This window comes from Halichoeres trimaculatus, unplaced genomic scaffold (genome assembly GCF_033239565.1).
Source record: "Halichoeres trimaculatus isolate MK-OKI-2021-1 unplaced genomic scaffold, fHalTri1.1 fHalTri1_scaffold_13, whole genome shotgun sequence".
In the NCBI taxonomy this organism is placed as follows: domain Eukaryota; kingdom Metazoa; phylum Chordata; class Actinopteri; order Labriformes; family Labridae; genus Halichoeres; species Halichoeres trimaculatus.
The window spans coordinates 33778974-33796683 of NW_027437191.1; the positions used below are offsets into that span (position 1 = coordinate 33778974).

Genomic DNA, 17710 nt, shown 5'->3' on the forward strand with positions numbered 1-17710 from the left:
AAAAATCAAACAAAGCCAAACATTTTGGCATGTTTAATGATCTAAGAGGTGTTTTTGTCTCTTTTTTTGTGCGTCCGATTTTTTGTCCAGAGCCCCCTGAGTATGAAGCACGGGACATCAGTGTCAGAGTCATGTCCCCTCAGTCCGTCCTCATCTCCTGGATCGACCCCGCTGTTGAGATGGGAAAAGTTGAACCTGGGTTGTCGAGGTGAGAGCTGTTGAAGTGTGTGTGTGTAAAGACAAAGTGAGAGCCGAAGAAAAAAAACATACTCTACAATAAAACTTTCATGTCTTCTCTTCACTCAGATCTTACACAGTTAGATACAGAGAAAAGGGCGAATCAGCGCGCTGGGAGTATAAAGACAGCACCCAGAGGAGAATGATGATAGACACCCTGTCTGCAGACAGCATGTACGAGTTCTCCGTCAGGATCTCTCAGGGAGAAAATCATGGGAAATGGAGTGTCTCCGTGTTTCAGAGGACCCCAGAGTCAGGTAAGCCTCCCACTGCCTGCTGTTAATAGAATATAAATCTGTACGTAGCCATGCACTTTAAGGAAGAGTGATGAAAAGTGATTTCTACTTCATGGGAACTGCTTCAGAAGGCCAAGCTCAGAGTTTTACTCAAGATATGAAAAGACAATTTATTCCTGAAGAAAATATTTCAGTCTTGCATAACCATGCCTGTTGGCTGTTTGCAAAATGTCCTCATACACACTTCATCATTTTCACTTCCCATTACTCCCAGTTGATATTTGATTCTAGTTTTGGCTGCAGCTCTGTCATGATATCAGCTTTTATACCATGTCGCAGCAGCTCCTGGGCTGCGGTTCATTGGAGTGTCAGTATTTACTGCCTGGCTCGCTGCTAACGTTTCCGTCTGCGCTTTCATACATGATCTCCAGGGCAGGTTCCTGACAATGTATGGCAGCAGCGCTCCCCTCAGCTGAAGTGTCCTGGCACCAGGGTCCTCCATGTTTTTACAAGCGTTTAGCAACAATTTCCTCACCATGTTCCCTCTCCATGCTGCTCCTGGTTTCGGCCTTGCTGCCCCTCCTTTCACTCACTTTTCATTCACTGCTGTTTTATTCTTTCTAGCTCCATCCGGGCCACCAGAGGATTTCGATGTCAAACCACTACGTGGAAAAGGAACTGCTGTGATAGCCACATGGGACGAACCTGAAGAACCCAATGGGAGGATAAGAGGTGAGGTCAAGAGGGTTGAAGTTGAAATCCAACTGAAACAAATGTATTAACATTAAAACCACTGATGTATGGCGTTTTTTGTACAGGGGAAATGTCTGAACTCAGTTTAATTTTAGCCAGTCAGTCACAAAATTCAAATTTAGCCCTTTGGGAAAGATCTGCAGCCTCTCAGTTTCAAACCTTGTTATCTACGCAGTGTTATCAACTTGCTGGTTCCACCTCCACTGTCAAGGTTTCATCCCTTTATAATGTGTGTGTGCTACACATTGAATTTTCCCGCCTTCAGTGAGTCACATGACCAGCTACACGGAACTCTTACTCAGTGACATCATCACCAACTGCTGCTGCTCTCAGGAGTGAAACTGGCTGGAGTTTTGAAAACTTTCCTCATGGATGCCACAATTTTCACCAAATCTCTCAAAAAATAGCATATTTTTGTAGTAAATTTTGTCAGGAGTCCATCCATGTCATTTTTAAAGCTGTACCACCATTACTTTTTTGTCTAGACACCCAAATGCTGTCACTTTTGTGGAGCTGGATCTATTTCTCCCATTCATTGTAAAAGAGGGAGCTGAAAGAGCTTCTTTGGGGTTCACCAACTTTGAGGGCTTGTCATTTAAAACTCATTTCAAAAAGAACCAATTCCCTCACAGCTTTTGGAAAGCAGGGTCTACTCTGTCATCTGAGCAAATTTCAAGCCGATATCATTTATGGCCTAGGAGTAGATCTTTTTTGTTTGAGGCCCCAAAATTTGACCTCATTTTATTTTGAAAGGCAAATTGCCAGCTTCCTGTTAGGGATAGGTCAGGGGTGTCAGTATATAAGTTTTGAGTCCCAGTGTGACAAACATTTTGACGTTAGTTCAAGCTTTCTAAGACATTTCTACTGCCCATGAGAGCTGTTTTAGTGTGCCTAGGTGGCGCTACAGAGCACATTTTGGTATGTTGGTGGTCAATTTTGGTATTATATTGAATTTTTTGCCAAATGTGAAGTATTTTTTGATTTTGGTGAGTTTTTCAGCACATTTAGGGGGTCAAATGAGAGCTCAAAGCCCTGACAGAATAATAAGCAGAAAGAAACCAATTAATTGCAATAGCATTCTTTTCCTTAGGTCGAAAAAACTATGGCAAGAAGAACCTATCAACAACCAAGGCCAAATCTTTCTTTTATATTATTGCAGAAGGGCAACAATAAGCACTGAGTGGCATATCTGCTGTTCATCAACTAGTGGTGAGGATCAGGGTCATTGCTTTATGCTAACCCTCATCATAGAAGCAATCATAGGTGAAGCAAAAACGTATTAGCATCAACTGTAGCCAACATGTTGCAGTTGCAGTTAAACAGCAATCGCTGATTTCTTTTGTCTTTTTCTTTGGGGCTGGGACAGAATCTTGATGTTGTTTTGTGACCAACAAGAAAATTCCAGTATACCTTTCTTGATGATTGACTGTTGTCCATGACTTACCTCCACACAGAGTACATCCTGTCCTATGCTCCCGCTATGAAGCCATTTGGAATGAAAAGTGTGACGTATCGTGGAAGCACCACCTCAGCCACCATCGATGGCCTCACACCAGGGGAACGGTACATCTTCAAGATCAGAGCCACCAACAGGAGAGGACAGGGACCGCAGAGCAAAGCCTTTAGTGTCGTCATGCCAGGATGTAAGACCAGTTACCCATCTACAGAAAGGGTTTGCATGTGTGCTTAAAATTTGATCAATCTGGTATTCATGGCAACTTTTTGTCTCCTGCCAGCTAGCAGTGCTGCATCATCACCATCGAAGACTAAGGACAGCAGCAGGACTAGCCACACTCCTTCCAGACAAGACACTGACCACGAGGAATCTGACCTCCCGCCGACTGAGAAAACCCCAGAGGAACCAACAACAACGCCTCCCCAGCCGCGTCCTGCTGCACCTGCCAGCAGGCGCGTCCGCCCACTCTCTCAGACACGCTCATATCACAGCATCTTCTCCTCCGTGAGAGGCTCAGTCAGAAACCCACTGAACAGAGGGTCATCCCGAGGAAGAGGTCAAGACAGGGAAGAAGAGGAGGAAGAGGAGAAAATACCCACGACACAGCCCCCAGGAGAAGAGACTACAACCACTGAGGTGGTACCAGAGACAAGAGAGCCATACAACGATGTTTCTCCTGACTCTGAGGATGATGTTGGATATGATGAAGAGCTCCAAACCACTGAGACGCCTAGCCTCAAAGTTGTTACACCTTCCCCAACCAAATCCACGTCTACTCGTAACAAGTCATCACCAAGACGGCCTGTCAAGATCAGGGTCCACCAGAAACCAGGATCGAAAGCTACTTCATCCTCTTCTTCTGCCTCCTCTTCAGCAGATTCCTCCCCAAGTTCCTCTGTTCCTACTTCCTCTTCGTCATCCTCTGGTTCTTCCGCAACCTCACATAATCAAGAGTCAGCAGCGAGCAGAAAGGACTTAGAGGCTTCCACATACCCAGACGGCAAAAACACCTACGATAGGCCAAGCACAACTCACACAAAACCTTCCACCCCAGTTGTTAAAGAGACCCAGTCCCAGCAGACAGAGACTGGATCAGTTAGTAGAGGTTCAGGTTCATCAGGGCGGGCCAACGGGGCTGGAGTTGGCTCGAGATATGGGTATAGTCGAAGACATCCAGGAACCTTGCTTAGAGGGAATTCAACCAGATTGCTAAATGGTTACAAACCTGCTATCACATCACAGTCAAATTTACCAGACAGGACTCAAAACCACCAAACATCACAGTCCACTACACGGGACAGGACTCCACACCAAGCAACATCACTGTCCATTACACCAGATAGGACCCAAAACCACCAAACGTCACAGTCCACCACACCAGAGAGGACCCAAAACCACCAAACGTCACAGTCCACCACACCAGAGAGGACCCAAAACCACCAAACATCACAGTCCACCACACCAGAGAGGACCCAAAACCACCAAACATCACAGTCCACCACACCAGAGAGGACCCAAAACCACCAAACATCACAGTCCACCACACCAGAGAGGAGTCAAAACCACAGAACATCACATACTCTTAATTCAGCAACATCCAGATCCCCATCAGAAAGCGGCACCCACAACCAAGATACGTCAAACACAGGTAGCACGCAAGGCTCTTCCCATCCAACCTCACACAACACACAGAGTTCCCACTCGCAACCTGAAAGAGACACAAGGACCAGGGAAGGAAATTATGGCAGAACTGACAAAAACACAGATACAGAAGTCACTAAAGTTGAAGAGCCCACTTTGAGCTCTAGACCAGAATCAACAGAGAAGGAGGGAAGGGAGTCTGGGAGAAGAGAGGAGGCCAAACCAGTAGTCCCTCGGACCAGATTAAGTCCCTCATTTGCGGAAAGATTCCCTTGGTTAGCCACTCGATACCCAGGCAGGTTTGGTTCAGGGACAAGACTTCCATCTTCCAGACAGGATGTGAGGAGCCCCTCAACTAGGGTTTCTTCATCTGTGGGAGCTGGCAGACCAACCAGGGTTTCAGGGGCCACAGGTGCAGCAGGAGTGCCAACCATACAGGAGACTAGTGAGGATCTGAAGACTTCTTCCACCCAGGACTCCCTAAAAAATGGTGTTGGAGTGGGTCCTGTGAAGCCATCTTTGACAAATCAAAATACAGAATCCAGCAGTAATAGAAACCCAACTACCTCATCATCCTCTTCTTCTTCGTCATCCTCTTCTTCTTCTTCACCTTCCTCCTCGAACCCAGATTCCCGCCATTCCTCGAATGGACGCAGAGACTCCAGTGAGCCTGATCATCAAGGAACTACTTATAACACGAATAAAGATTATGATTTAGACGAGAGGAGCAGAGAAATCAGTAGGAAGAACGATGAAACTGCTGACGGTGGAGCAGCCCAGAAGAGTCCAGCAGACCCACACAGAACTGTAGAGGACAATGAGAGTACAGGTACAAGAGAGACTTCCTCCAGAACGAGACCTGGATCAGCGTCTGTAGCAAACCCAGCTTACCGTCGTCCAAGTGTTGGGACGAACGGGAGGGTACGCTCTCCTCTGTTCAACAACAGGCAGTTTGGTGGATCAAGGCTTCCTGTCAGATCACAGCCAGCCCAGAACTCCAGACTGGGATCTTCAGCATCTGATTCCACATCATCATCATCATCAGCAGCAGCAGCAGCAGCAGCATCTGGCTCCTCTGCTTCCTCGCCGGTTTTGACTTCAGACCGCGACAGTGGCACTGCGACAAGAACAGGGGGATTAAATGGGGGTAACTCTCTGTCCACATCTTCATCTTCAGCGTCATCATCATCAAGAGACAGCTTCAGGGGTCAGGGAGGAAGGACACGTTATCCCTTCATCAGAGGGAAACCGACCAATGGTGGACAACCCAAGCCAGCCAATGGGAATGGTAGGGTAAAACTGTATCTGATTGTAAAGGATTGTCACTTCAAGCTACTATATGAGCAAATAGCCATGTGATGCTAGTTTTTAGCATAGGTGTACCACTAAAGTGATAATGTGTGATTGACAGGAAAGAATGGACGCCCCAACCTGACAGCAACAAGCGACAAAGATTCTTCTTCCTCTCATGGAGTCAGTAAGGCCGTTGGTCAAAGATTCATTACCGGACCTGATGGAAACAAATGGGTAACTACGACTATTTCAGCTAAGTTATTTCATTTTGTGGCGTTTCCACTGACTAATCCTGAGACAGATCTTCAAATAATCGAGACAAGCGGTCCCACTTTTTGGGACCCTTTGCGCACACTGGATGAGGCTTAACAGATCCAATCTGTACCAACCCGTACTGGCCTATACCGAACTGCTTGGGGGAAACGGGCTTTAGTGTAACCATCGTTGTAATGTAGCAAGGTATAGTTAAGTTTTAGGCTTTCTGGTGCTTGAAATTATGATGTTTGTGTGGCACATGGCATTAAATACTGCAATATCATGGAGCAGGTCAACAGTTGGTGGTGTGCCAGAAGCCTTTGCTTAGATTCGCCTTAAGGTACTTTAACCTCAAGACTCCAAGCACTTTCTGTTCGTCCGAGAAATAGTTCGACAAAAAGCATGTATTTTTACCTTTTGCTTAAGTCAGGCTAGCTGATGTCTTTCGTTCTGGATCATAAGCTAACTGGCTACTGACATTGAGAAAACAACTTAATGTACAGACATTCAAGTGGTATCAATCCTGTCATTTTACTAAGGAAGGGAATTTACACGAGGGTCCATTGGGCATGGACGTACATCTTTTCCGCTCTTGTAGATGTTGTTCTCCGTGGCGGTGACTTGCACCTTGGCTCGACAAACACCATCACCTCTGAAGCCTTTGCCTTCCACAAAACTTAATGGGAGCATGTCTCCAGTTATTAGCTCTGCTCTGGTTTCGTCACATTGACATGCTAACAGGGCTAGCAGTTGACGTGATGCAAGACTGCCTACCTCAGCTGTTTTCGCCTTCAACTTTGCGTGCATGTGGTTAAACACTGAACTAGTTATTCTATGTCAAGTTTAACCACATATCTTGCACTGCACAGTAACTTCACTGTCTTTGTTAAAGCACTCCCAGACATCACTTTTCTGGACTGATATTTCTCAGGTGTAGCAGACAGCTTCACATTTATTATGTTTTTGCTTTTAGTGCAATAAAATGTTCCTAAATAGTTGCTGTAGCCACAGTAAAACTGTTGTTTTTGCCGAAATTTGGCTTGGTGTGCTCAAGCTGTGGCGGGAGAAGTCATACGTTTTTATCCCATTCATGATTTTCCTCTGTAGTACTTTAGTGAGGCAAGGACAAACAGCTGGGTCATACCAACCCACTGGGTCGCATCCATAACTTTGACTCTTTCTGGACGTAAGACTGGATTGGGGTAGTAATTGGTCTTATCATCTTTTCCCCAGGTTGTGGACTTGGAGCAGGGGATTCTCATGAACCAGGATGGACAAGTTCTCCAGGACTCTAATGGCAAACCTCGAAGAGTTGTGCTTGGAGAGGATGGACGCACAATATTTGGTGATATGTTTGAGTTAATCTTAAATGATGTGATAAAAAATATGTTTAGGATATTTTCTCACGTTTACTCTGTTTTCTCTTGTCTGTTTCTCATCCTACCACCAGACCTCATGGGCAGTCCCCTTGTAAACCAGGAGGGTATGGCTCTGTTTGGTCACGGCCGAGATAGTCGACCTGTGGTCAACCCCAAAGACAAAGTCCTTATGATTGGGGGGAAACCTGTGGTTGGTTTGGACCTTCCCCACCACAGAACCACTACTCCCACAACCACCACCACCACCACCACCACGCCTCCAACCACCACGCCTGAGCCCACCACTACTGACTGGATCATAGAGGAATCCACAACTGCACCCCCGTTCCCAACCTGTCCACCTGGGACCTACTCCAAAACAGATGAATATGGGTATCCGCTGCTGGACCCAGAGGGAATACTGGACTGTTATCCAGAAGGTGAGTCACTGAAAAGGAACAGCGCTTAAATTCACCGTGACAGACTGGAACAGCGTTTTGAGAGAATGATTCAAAGACAGGTTTCTGAACCAGGAATGAAACAAAATACTGCATTACCCTAATTTACAAGATTTCTCAGAGAGATAGTCTCCCAAAGCACTGAAGTGAAGTTCACTGAAATGTTTTGGAATAATGAGCATTAAGAAGTATGAGCTCATAAAATCTAATGGTTGAATTGTTTGTCATATCCATCAAGGCCAAGGCCAGAGCTGTTTCCTCTCTGTACCCACACGTCTTGTAACTGTTAAACTGAGTTTGTTTGATCTGTGGGTGTGGGGGGGTGACTGAGAGACCACATGAACCACATGCAAGTCCTAACACCCAGGGCCTGGCCTCTATCAGAAAAACTGCTGGTTCAGCTGCTCAATACTTAACGATTAGATATCACACTGTCAAATCTTTCCAGTTTTAGGCTGTGATCAAGAGTCTTTCCTTTCCTCAGGGAGATTTTACAGAAACCACATTGCTTGTTGTCTATCATAGCCAATGTGTCAGAGTCTTATTCTGGATCAGGGGTCTGCAACCTTTACTTTCACAGGGGACATTTTAGCTGCGTTTCCACCAAGCAGTACGAGTCGGTTCAGTACGGTTTGGGACGGTTTGGGACAGTTAAGTCTGATCCCGTTTGCGTTTCCACAGCAAACTGTACCCTCTCGTGGTGGGCGGCGTGTAAGCCGGATGCCGGAAGCCGCAGCTGGTAAACAATAGCGCGACGCCGTAGCAGCTTACCCCGCTATTAAATCCAACAAAGAAGAAAACGCGACACAGTAAACAAAGAGCACGGATGGAAGACATGCAGCATTTCGTCCTCTCTGTGATTTTCATGTAACTCTCTGTTACAAAGTGCAATCAAGCTTCGTTTCAGAGAAGTCTGTGTGCCGCCAGGAGAAATGCAGCCGCTGTCGGGGTGAGTGACGATTCTTTTGACCAATCAACGATCTGCAGTGTGTTGCTCTACCTCCCGAGAGCGGATCGGTTCAGTCTGGCACCCATACGAAAGGGTCCCAAAAAAGTGGGACGGCTCGTCTCGGTTTTTAGGGATCCGTCCCGGGATGAGTGTGTGGAAACGCCGCTAAAAGCGCACCGTACCGAGACGAACCGAACCGGACTGCTTGGTGGAAACGCGGCTTATGCCTTAGCTTATCTGGGTTAAAGTCAGTCAGGAGCAACAAAATCTACCTAAGCTTCATAAAAACAATAACATGTTTAAAATTCTTTGCATACTTAATATCTATTGAATAAACTAGAAGTGTTTTGAATGTGTAAAATTATACACGTGATGTCGTAGATTTTTATTCTCAATAAATTTGCAAAAAAAAAAAACAAAAAAAAAAACTGTAGGATTTTGAAAAAATTGCAATAATTTAAACAAATTTGAAAAAATAAAAAATATGCAAAAGTTGCAAAAAATTTAAAGAGATTCACAAAAAATGCAAAATTTTAAAATTTCAAAAATTCTGCAACTGAATTTGCAAAAAACTATGAATTTTTAACTGAAAAATTTTATAAATTTCCAAAAAATGTGAAAATGTCAAAAACTTGCAAAATCTAAAAAAAAACTGCAAAAATTCCAGATTTGCAAAAATGTCAAAAACATTGCAAAAATTTCACACAAATTTGAAAAATTGCAAAAATATCAGAGTTTTGAAAGAATACTTTAAATTGATAACATATATTGATTATATTGCTAATCTTTTTATTTTAGTTTTGCCACATATCAAGCACATGTATAAAGCTAGCACACAGGCAGTTAAATTAGTCTATTCACACAGAATTAAAATCTATATCTTCTTAGGGACTTGTCGTTTTGTAGATTCAGTCATCTTAAACTTGAGGTTAGCCACAGGTGCATGGAAAGTTGGTGGGCTGTTGATGTTGTAAGAGGTGAAGTAGAGCGGTGGCAGGCTTTATTGTTATTATTTACCATTTATACCCTCTGTAAGAAAAATAAAAACTCTTTGGCTCTAAAATGCATGACGCTCCAGAGCCGCAGGTTGCAGACCCTTGTTTTATATGATTATGTGTCTCAGTTTGTGTTTTCTTGTTGGGACCTGGGTGAACATGTCTTTGTATGTTGGCTCAGAAACATGAGACTGACGCTGCAGCTTGTTCTACTTCTCTGACAGAGGAATCCTCAGGAATGGAAATGGACCACATGATGCCTGATGCTTTAGCTCTTGAGAAAGGTATTGGCTGAGTTTGGCTTGGGACCGACCTACCCACCAACCACCCCGGGCTGGGAAAGACTGGACCGCAGTGCATGCTGATGTTTGTTGTTTGTGTACTGAACTGCTGTTTGTTTATTGTCTGTTTATCCCTTGGTGAATGTGTTTGCTTGTCTCTTCCGGTGGTCTTTGCTTTGTTTCTCTTCTCGTTAGTTTGTTTGACTCTCTGTGTCTTTTTTGGATGTTTTCTATTATGGGCTGTTTTTAATCTTTCATATTCCAAAATATTTTAGCAGTGGAGCATGTGAACTGCACAGAAAGCTGTCTTACTTTGTGTTTGCTATTCTTATCGATGCTTAAACAGACCAGCTCCAGATTCACCAAACAGCAGCTGAAAATGAATGGATCTCTTTAGGCGTCTGTTGCATGTGGACAGCCTTCTGAGCTCTCTTTGTACGTCTTTTTTCTTATAGCAGACACAGTAAACGTTACAGTATTCTGTCAGCACCCCCCTGCTGTGGCTCAAAGCTGCTCGCATGTGTGTGAACCATGAGGTAATGCTGGGTTCACTGATGCAGCACAGGAGGAAAAAAACCTGATGAAAGAGGATGGAGCTAATTGAATTTCATCCACTGAATCCCCTCACATTTGTCAAACTTGGAGACCTTGTGAAAAAGTCTTCATGAGTTCAGTCAAACATGAGAAAAGAGCGCTGCTGCTGTGGGTGTTCAGGGAAAAGTTTCAAAGTGAGCTCACACATCTGCTCGGAGATATTTAAATCAATTTGGCACCTGATCATGAGACGGAACAAACGCTGCAAAGGATTAATGAAACACTGCGGTTTGTGAGTAATCGAAGGATGTGAATAATAAAATCTTTGTTGATCAAAAGCTCACTGACACGTGTGTTGTTGCCAGATGAGCTGTTTGTCCAGACCACCCTGCCACCGACGACTACCACAACAACAACAACAACAACGACCACCACCACAGAGACACCGACGGAGCTTGACACCCGACCCTCCAACAAAGGCCCGTCGTCGGAGTTTGACCTCAGCGGGAAGAAGCGTTTCACAGGTAATGTGTCCGTCACGTCCTCTGCTCTGTGTTTGCTGTTGCATAATATCTCACATTGCTTAGCCTTGAGTTCATTTTGCAGTTGTAAACTTTCCTGATAGATCTGAAGCAAAAAAAAAACACTAAAGCTGTATTCACATGTGCACAGATTAGTTTGTGAGAATCAACTCGTAAATCAACCTGATCAGTGTGTTAAACTATTGAGAAAGAAGTCATGATTCATCGATCTGTAAACGAACAGGAAAGGGGATATTTGCCGGGCTCTCTGCACCAAAACCAGCCGCGTGTTTCATCTCGTGAAGTTACACCCAACAGCTGAGGACTAACAGCAGTTGCAGAAGCGTGCAAAGGCCGACTGCCAGTCTCATCATAATCCCAGTTTCTTACACAATCTGTTCAAAATCCTCATTTTATGACAATGTGGGACTGATGTGCTAAAAGATGGAGTTTTCAGTTTTTATGAAACATGTACTTAACTATAATTCGACAAGATGCTCCATGTTCCTCGTTTAACTGCTCCCCTGAGCTCATCCTTCAAAATCACAAAGCGTCCACTTTCTTACCCTAATTTAAGACTTCATTTTTATAAATTTGGGACTTTATTCTTTTAACATTATAAACCAGTTGTTCAGGGAATTTACTCTGGATCAGAATAATCTGGTTTTGAAAATCCCTTTTTGCTATCCAGGATCAGGTAATGTGTCTTAGTTTTAAGCTGTTTTTGCATAGAAAATACTTTTATTCCCCAAAAGAAATTCAGAAGTCACAGCAGCAACACATGAAAACAAAGGAAGAAAGTGTATAGTGCAAAAAGATCCATAAGAAAATAGATGATGACAGCTTGGCCAATACCATCTGCCCCCTGGTATCCCCTCTGTTGCTGGGTTAGCACAGCTAGCTCGTCCATCTTATTGGAGATAGATCTTACGTTCCCAATAACGATGGATGGAAGGACAGGTCCATGTCGTCACTTCTTAGCTCACACCTGAGAACCAGCACGTCGTCCTCACCTCCTTCTCCTCACCTTGTGGGAAACATCTGGCCTTGCACCAGTTAGCATTGACATGCTACAGGCTGCTAACAGCTGATTTCACATGTAAACAATGCAGCCATGGTTACATGTAGGATCTCCAGACAAACACAGGAGCAAAAGTAGTAAAAATATTACTGAGGCCACAAAAAGTTTGGTGTCCATGACCAACAAATAAATCAAACAGAGTAATGAGATGAAAAAATTACAAGAAACAGACAAGGATTTTAGTTTTTGGATTGGATCAAATTTTGATGGTGTTGTAAGATTTGGTGATGAATGATGATGAATAGGGATAAACAGATTCTTGGCGCCAATATTTATCATTTTGAAGCATATCGGCAACTGCCTTTTTTTAATATGGTGGTCGATTGGAGACTAAATTTCAGTTTGTGTTATTTTGGCTCCTCTCTGTCTGCAGTCACTACTCTGTCTCTAGCATTGGCCCACCCACAGTACCATCTGGTTGGTGACACACAGAGACATTTTTTGTGACAGAGTTGGTGGCGCAGGTTAAACTGCTTATGAGCCAAGTTGACCGAATTATGAAAAATGGATGAACTTGGAGGAATGTAGTCGTATCTGGTATTTGATATCAGTGTATGCCTTTTTATTGTAAACTTCAGGTATCTGAATTACAAAACGCTGTCTATTCACTCAGAACAGGTTTTCAGTTACTTTGAGTTCTCTTTGGTGTCCATACATTAGAAAGATGCATACTTTCCTACACAAACATGTAATGAAACCTCAGGCATCTCCTGCTGAGACAGTCAGAGTGATCACGCATGCTTACAGCCATGTTCTTCAGTGGCCCTGTTTTATCGAGTGTGTGCATGTGTGTGTGTGCATGTGTGTGGTGGTGGTCTCCTGGTGCTGTAAATAATGACGGGCTGAAGGGAGTTGTGTTTTGGTTCATGGAGGGATAATAAAATTGGACCTCTATCTTGGCTGTGTCAGCGAGACCTCATAAATACATGACCCTTCCAGACATTACGGTAATCGATGGCCAAAGAAAGAAAAACTCCACAGTATGTGCAGTCAGGTCAGTTTTTCCACTCGTCCATTTCATCATTTTTGTGGCTACAGGCGATCTGTAAGTGGGGCAGCAGTGTAGACTTATGGCTTACATACATGCACCAGCATTTTATGACTCTATAAATCACTTTGTGGATCGTTTGAATCTTTAGTAGCTCGTTCAGTCGGTCCCTTCTAACTATAACTCCATCATTACATTGAGTTCACTGAGGACACATCGTTCATGGTCTCCAGACGTGATCCCAGTAAACATCAGCCCCCTGCTGCAGTTTTACTGTTCTTACGTGCATACTCTGGTACTTGAAGCGTATCACCTCATCCTGGTTGCATAAATAGACCACAAATTTCTCCAAATAGGAATAAAAAACAGCATATTCTTTCCTCTACCCATCTAAAGAATTATATATAATAAGAGGTCTTTCAGCAATGCTTTGTTTAATGGCTGTGTCTTTTATAGTAAGTACAGGCTTTTATTATAGTAATTGTGAAGCTGCTGTTACCACAAACTTTAACCAAACAAAAGACCAGTGGTAATACTTCATTATCTGGTATTAGAGAAATTTAAAATGCAAAAACAGTCACATTACGCACTGCAGAAACAAAGGATCGTCTCAATATGGAAACAAGTTAACATTTTCACAGCGTCATTGTCTCATTGTTTATTTTCTGTTTTGTGTCGATCTTGTGTAATGGAAGGTATTGTGCAAAATATTTGTTGTGTGGCTTCATGAGGTATGTGTTTCTCTGTTTGCATGCAAATTGTTTTTGTCTTTAAGTGTTTTTATTAGTTGGTGGGCAGCACAAGAGTTTGGAACACTTTCACCAGGCTGCCGATAGCACTACATATACTGCTACAACGTTTGCTTGTTGTCACGTTTCAAACCGTAGCGCTATGTAGCTGTACTGATAAATACCTTTCCGCGGCACAATGTATCTCAGTAAAAAGATGACTTGAACAAAGAAAATTTGTTACCCCTCACTAAAAGTTACATCTTTACAACAGTGTGCGTGAGACTCGGGCCAGTAGGTGGCGAGGCAGCCCAGCTAAAACAGATCCTCTTATCATTGAACATATTTAGAGGACACTATTTGTATTTGGTCCGCTTCTTTCTGTTTTTTATTCTCTCTGTGCTTTGAGCTCTAATTTGACCCCCTAAACTGGCTCAAAAACTCACCAAAATTAGCATGCACCTCAGAATAAAAGAAAAAGTTCGATATTGTACCAAACTTGACCCCCAACATCTCATGATTTGCTCTGTAGCGCCACTTAGGCACACTAAAATTCCTTTAGTTCCCAGTGGGTATAATGTACAGACATCAAACCAACATCAGAATGTTGGTCTTATTGAGACAAAAAAAATCATACATTGACCCCCACCTATCTTGAACAAGAAGCCTGCTATTTACCTTTCAAAGTAAAATTTTGCCACAATTTTACCCTTTCTTCAAAAGTTATCTCCTCCGAAACCATAAGTTGTATCAGCTTGAAAATCGCTGAGATGACAGACTAGACCCTGCTTTACAAAATTTGTTAACGGTTTCTGCATTTTGGACCCAGTTTTCGAATGGCGAGCGCTGAAAGTCGGTGAACTCATTAAAACCCTTTTCAGCTCCCCCATTAAGAATGAATGGGAGCGGAAGATGAAGTTGCGGCATTTGGCCTATACACAAAAAAAAGTAAAAGTCGTATAGCTTTAAAAACAACATGGATGGATTCCTGACAAAATTTCCTGTAAAAATATTATATTTTTAGAGTGACTAGGTCAACATTCTGGCCTCTATGAGGAGTTATTTCTGAACTTTTGTGAATTTGACCCCTCTCTCTGCAGTGGTTCTATGATGATGTCACACACTCATTGGAATCTGAGTGCAGCTGGTCATGTGACTCACTGAAGGCGGGAAAATGCTTTTTTTCCACATATTTTTACACAGATTAAAAAGGGATCAAACCTTGGCAGTTTGAGACACATTATGACCACAGTGGCTGAAACAGAACAAACAGAATGTGCTCTTTTCTCTGTGCGCATGAATAAAGTTCAAAACCCTGAATTCTTCACTTCCCATAATGCAACTTGAGCCAAGCTATGAGCCATGACTAACCTCTGGACTTAGCAGGGCTCTATCTACAGCAGCAGTAAATTGATGTTTAATATAAAACTGCTGCTGTGTCCTTCAGAGGACGGACAGACTCTGGCCACTCAGAAAAACCCGTTCGTCATTAGTTTCAGTGAGACCCTGTTTCTGGTCTCAAACTGGAGATTAAAGCGTGAATTGAGACTTCACTATCTTAAATTCAACGTGTTATTCTGTTGATCATGTGTCATATCTTTGATGAACCCAGATCGATGGCGGTGCATTTTTCAGCACAGTGTCATAGCGATTGATATTATCATCTCCAGAAGTAAGAGGACGCCATGTTTCTCTGTAAACAATGACTACCTTGTGATCACACGCCTCTCATCTGAAAGCCATTATTCCCCCTCAGACGAAAACAGGCCGAGCACGAAAGCAGTGGAAATCATAAAGTTTGAGGAGCTGACCTCAGCACACACAGAGACGGCTGCACTGGCTGGATACGGAGACATCCTCCTTCCTATTTACTGCTTTCATATATTTCAGATCCACCTCCAGCGTCTGCCAGTCAGCTGACAGAGACTTCCCTGCGTCTGCGTCTCCTTCCATGCTTTCGTTTGAATGAATCACCCTGAAGCAGATGTGGGACATGAAGTATTAACTAATAATTTTTAGCAGTTGCTTGAATCTCCTCTACAGTAACTTCCAGATGGATGGAGATTGCCACATTGGATTAGAAAATCAGCCCCAGGAAGTTTGGACGATTAGGACGCTAATTTATGCCTGACTAGACTGATGTAACAGCTGACATTATGGGAATCATCCTGATCCCAGTCCCGATGAGACTGGATCCACGTCAGGCTCACACATGCCACGTCTGTCAGTGTTTCTGATTTGTTTTCTTCTTTTTTATGACGAGCAGACAGAGTCTGTGTCTCTGTAGGGAGAAACAACGAGTACATGAAACATCTGGATCGTCTGTTCGCATGAGCCTTCACAGATCCCGTACATGTGACATGTGGCCTTCCCAGACTGACATATTGATCCGATCAACATACAGCAGATCATGCTCCGGGCTGTTTGAGCGTGTTGTACATCAGCCATACGACGCTGTTCACACGTACAGTAGGAGCCTCGAGGCCGCGTGTTGATGAGCAGAAACCGACACGTGCGAGACTCTTGGCCCGCGCCGAGGACCAGTCATCTGGGGAGCCACTGGAGCCGCTCCAGGCTCCAGTGGCTCCCTCCAAATCACAGACAGACTAGGAATTGTGGGAAATCTAAAATATTCACAGCTGTAGGTCCAGCTGGCATTTCTAGAGTCACTGAAAACAAACGGAAAGCTTTAGAGGAGCGGAGAAAAAACAAAGAGGAAACAGGGAACGTTCAAACGAGTGGCCAGGCTGGAGTTATTATCCCACAAACTGTGTTACAAACAAACTTTTCCCTCTTTGATCGGGGATTTTCCAATGAATACTGCAACTTAAACATTTATCTCAATCCTTCCCCTCTGTTTCCCCCGACTCCAGCTCCCTACGTGAACTACATCCGGAAGGATCCAGGTGCTCCCTGCTCGCTGACCGAGGCTCTGGAGTTTCTTCAGGTCGACGTCCTGGAAAGCCTCCTGGAGAAGGACACGCTGGCAGCCAATCAGAACCAGCCTCCCAAGAACAAGCCTCATAACCTCACCGTGGTGGCCATGGAGGGATGTCACTCCTTCATCATCCTGGACTGGGCCCGGCCGCTGAAGGACGACATGGTGTCAGGTAAACAGGAAATGAAATGTTTGCTTTGACTTTTCATTGATCAAAACTTAAAGAATAAAAAGATGTTTTATTATATTTCTTTTAAACATACCTTCACTGGCAGCCGTTGACCGGTGTTCCAGTTTAAAAGCACGACCCTGTGAACTGGCAGCTTTCCCCAGCTATTGAAAAGTCTTATGGGTAAACTTTTGGTTTCCATTTAAAAAGTATTCAAATATTATATTTTTTCAATTCCCTGGAAAAATAAACTTGAATTCATTTTTCAGGATCCTTCTTGTTTCAATCAGAAGCTGCTGTAACAGGGTCACATTTTAAACTGAAACAGCGGTCACACTGTGCTGTTTCGACATGTTTCAGCGTATGTTTATAGAGCCAAGAATTAAAAGTTAAAAGACAAAGAAGCCCCTAGGTGGCGCTCCATGAGGTTCACCTTCAAGCAGGTGGCCTTGGTTTGAATCCAGCCTGTGGCCTGTTTCCTGCTCTGTCCACTGTCCCCTCCTCTCTGACTAAAGTCATAAAGCCCAAAAATGACTTAAAAAAGAAAATTCGAAATTTCCAAGTTCATAAATTTACAAATTTCTGAACTTTTACAGCCGTAAATTGTGTCTTGTTGCACCACATACCCAGAGGTGTAACCATCTCCTTGCTTCTGCCCGCTGTGGTGAATTTCCTGTTGGTTTAACGCCATCACCTCCTCCAGATCAGAGTGCTGCTTCTTCTAAAAAGCCCTAATATATAAAAATGTCTTTTTAAAGTCCAGATACTGACAATAATGTGATGATCCTGAGTTAAAATCAGTATCTCCTCCTCTCCTGCTGAGTAGGCAGTACAGTTTG

General features: G+C 43.6%; 1 protein-coding gene across 1 annotated transcript in view; it reads left to right on the forward strand.

Moving 5' to 3' along the window:
- Window positions 1–17710, forward strand: part of fndc1 (fibronectin type III domain containing 1) — a 58155-nt gene that overhangs the window by 25626 nt on the left and 14819 nt on the right. Inside the window, exons 6-16 of the mRNA XM_074685558.1 lie at window positions 91–208; window positions 307–494; window positions 1098–1205; window positions 2681–2869; window positions 2963–5611; window positions 5735–5850; window positions 7105–7216; window positions 7322–7669; window positions 9856–9915; window positions 10812–10970; window positions 16638–16874. Of these exons, the coding sequence (XP_074541659.1) occupies window positions 91–208; window positions 307–494; window positions 1098–1205; window positions 2681–2869; window positions 2963–5611; window positions 5735–5850; window positions 7105–7216; window positions 7322–7669; window positions 9856–9915; window positions 10812–10970; window positions 16638–16874 (4284 nt within the window). The remainder of the gene's footprint in view (window positions 1–90; window positions 209–306; window positions 495–1097; window positions 1206–2680; window positions 2870–2962; window positions 5612–5734; window positions 5851–7104; window positions 7217–7321; window positions 7670–9855; window positions 9916–10811; window positions 10971–16637; window positions 16875–17710) is intronic.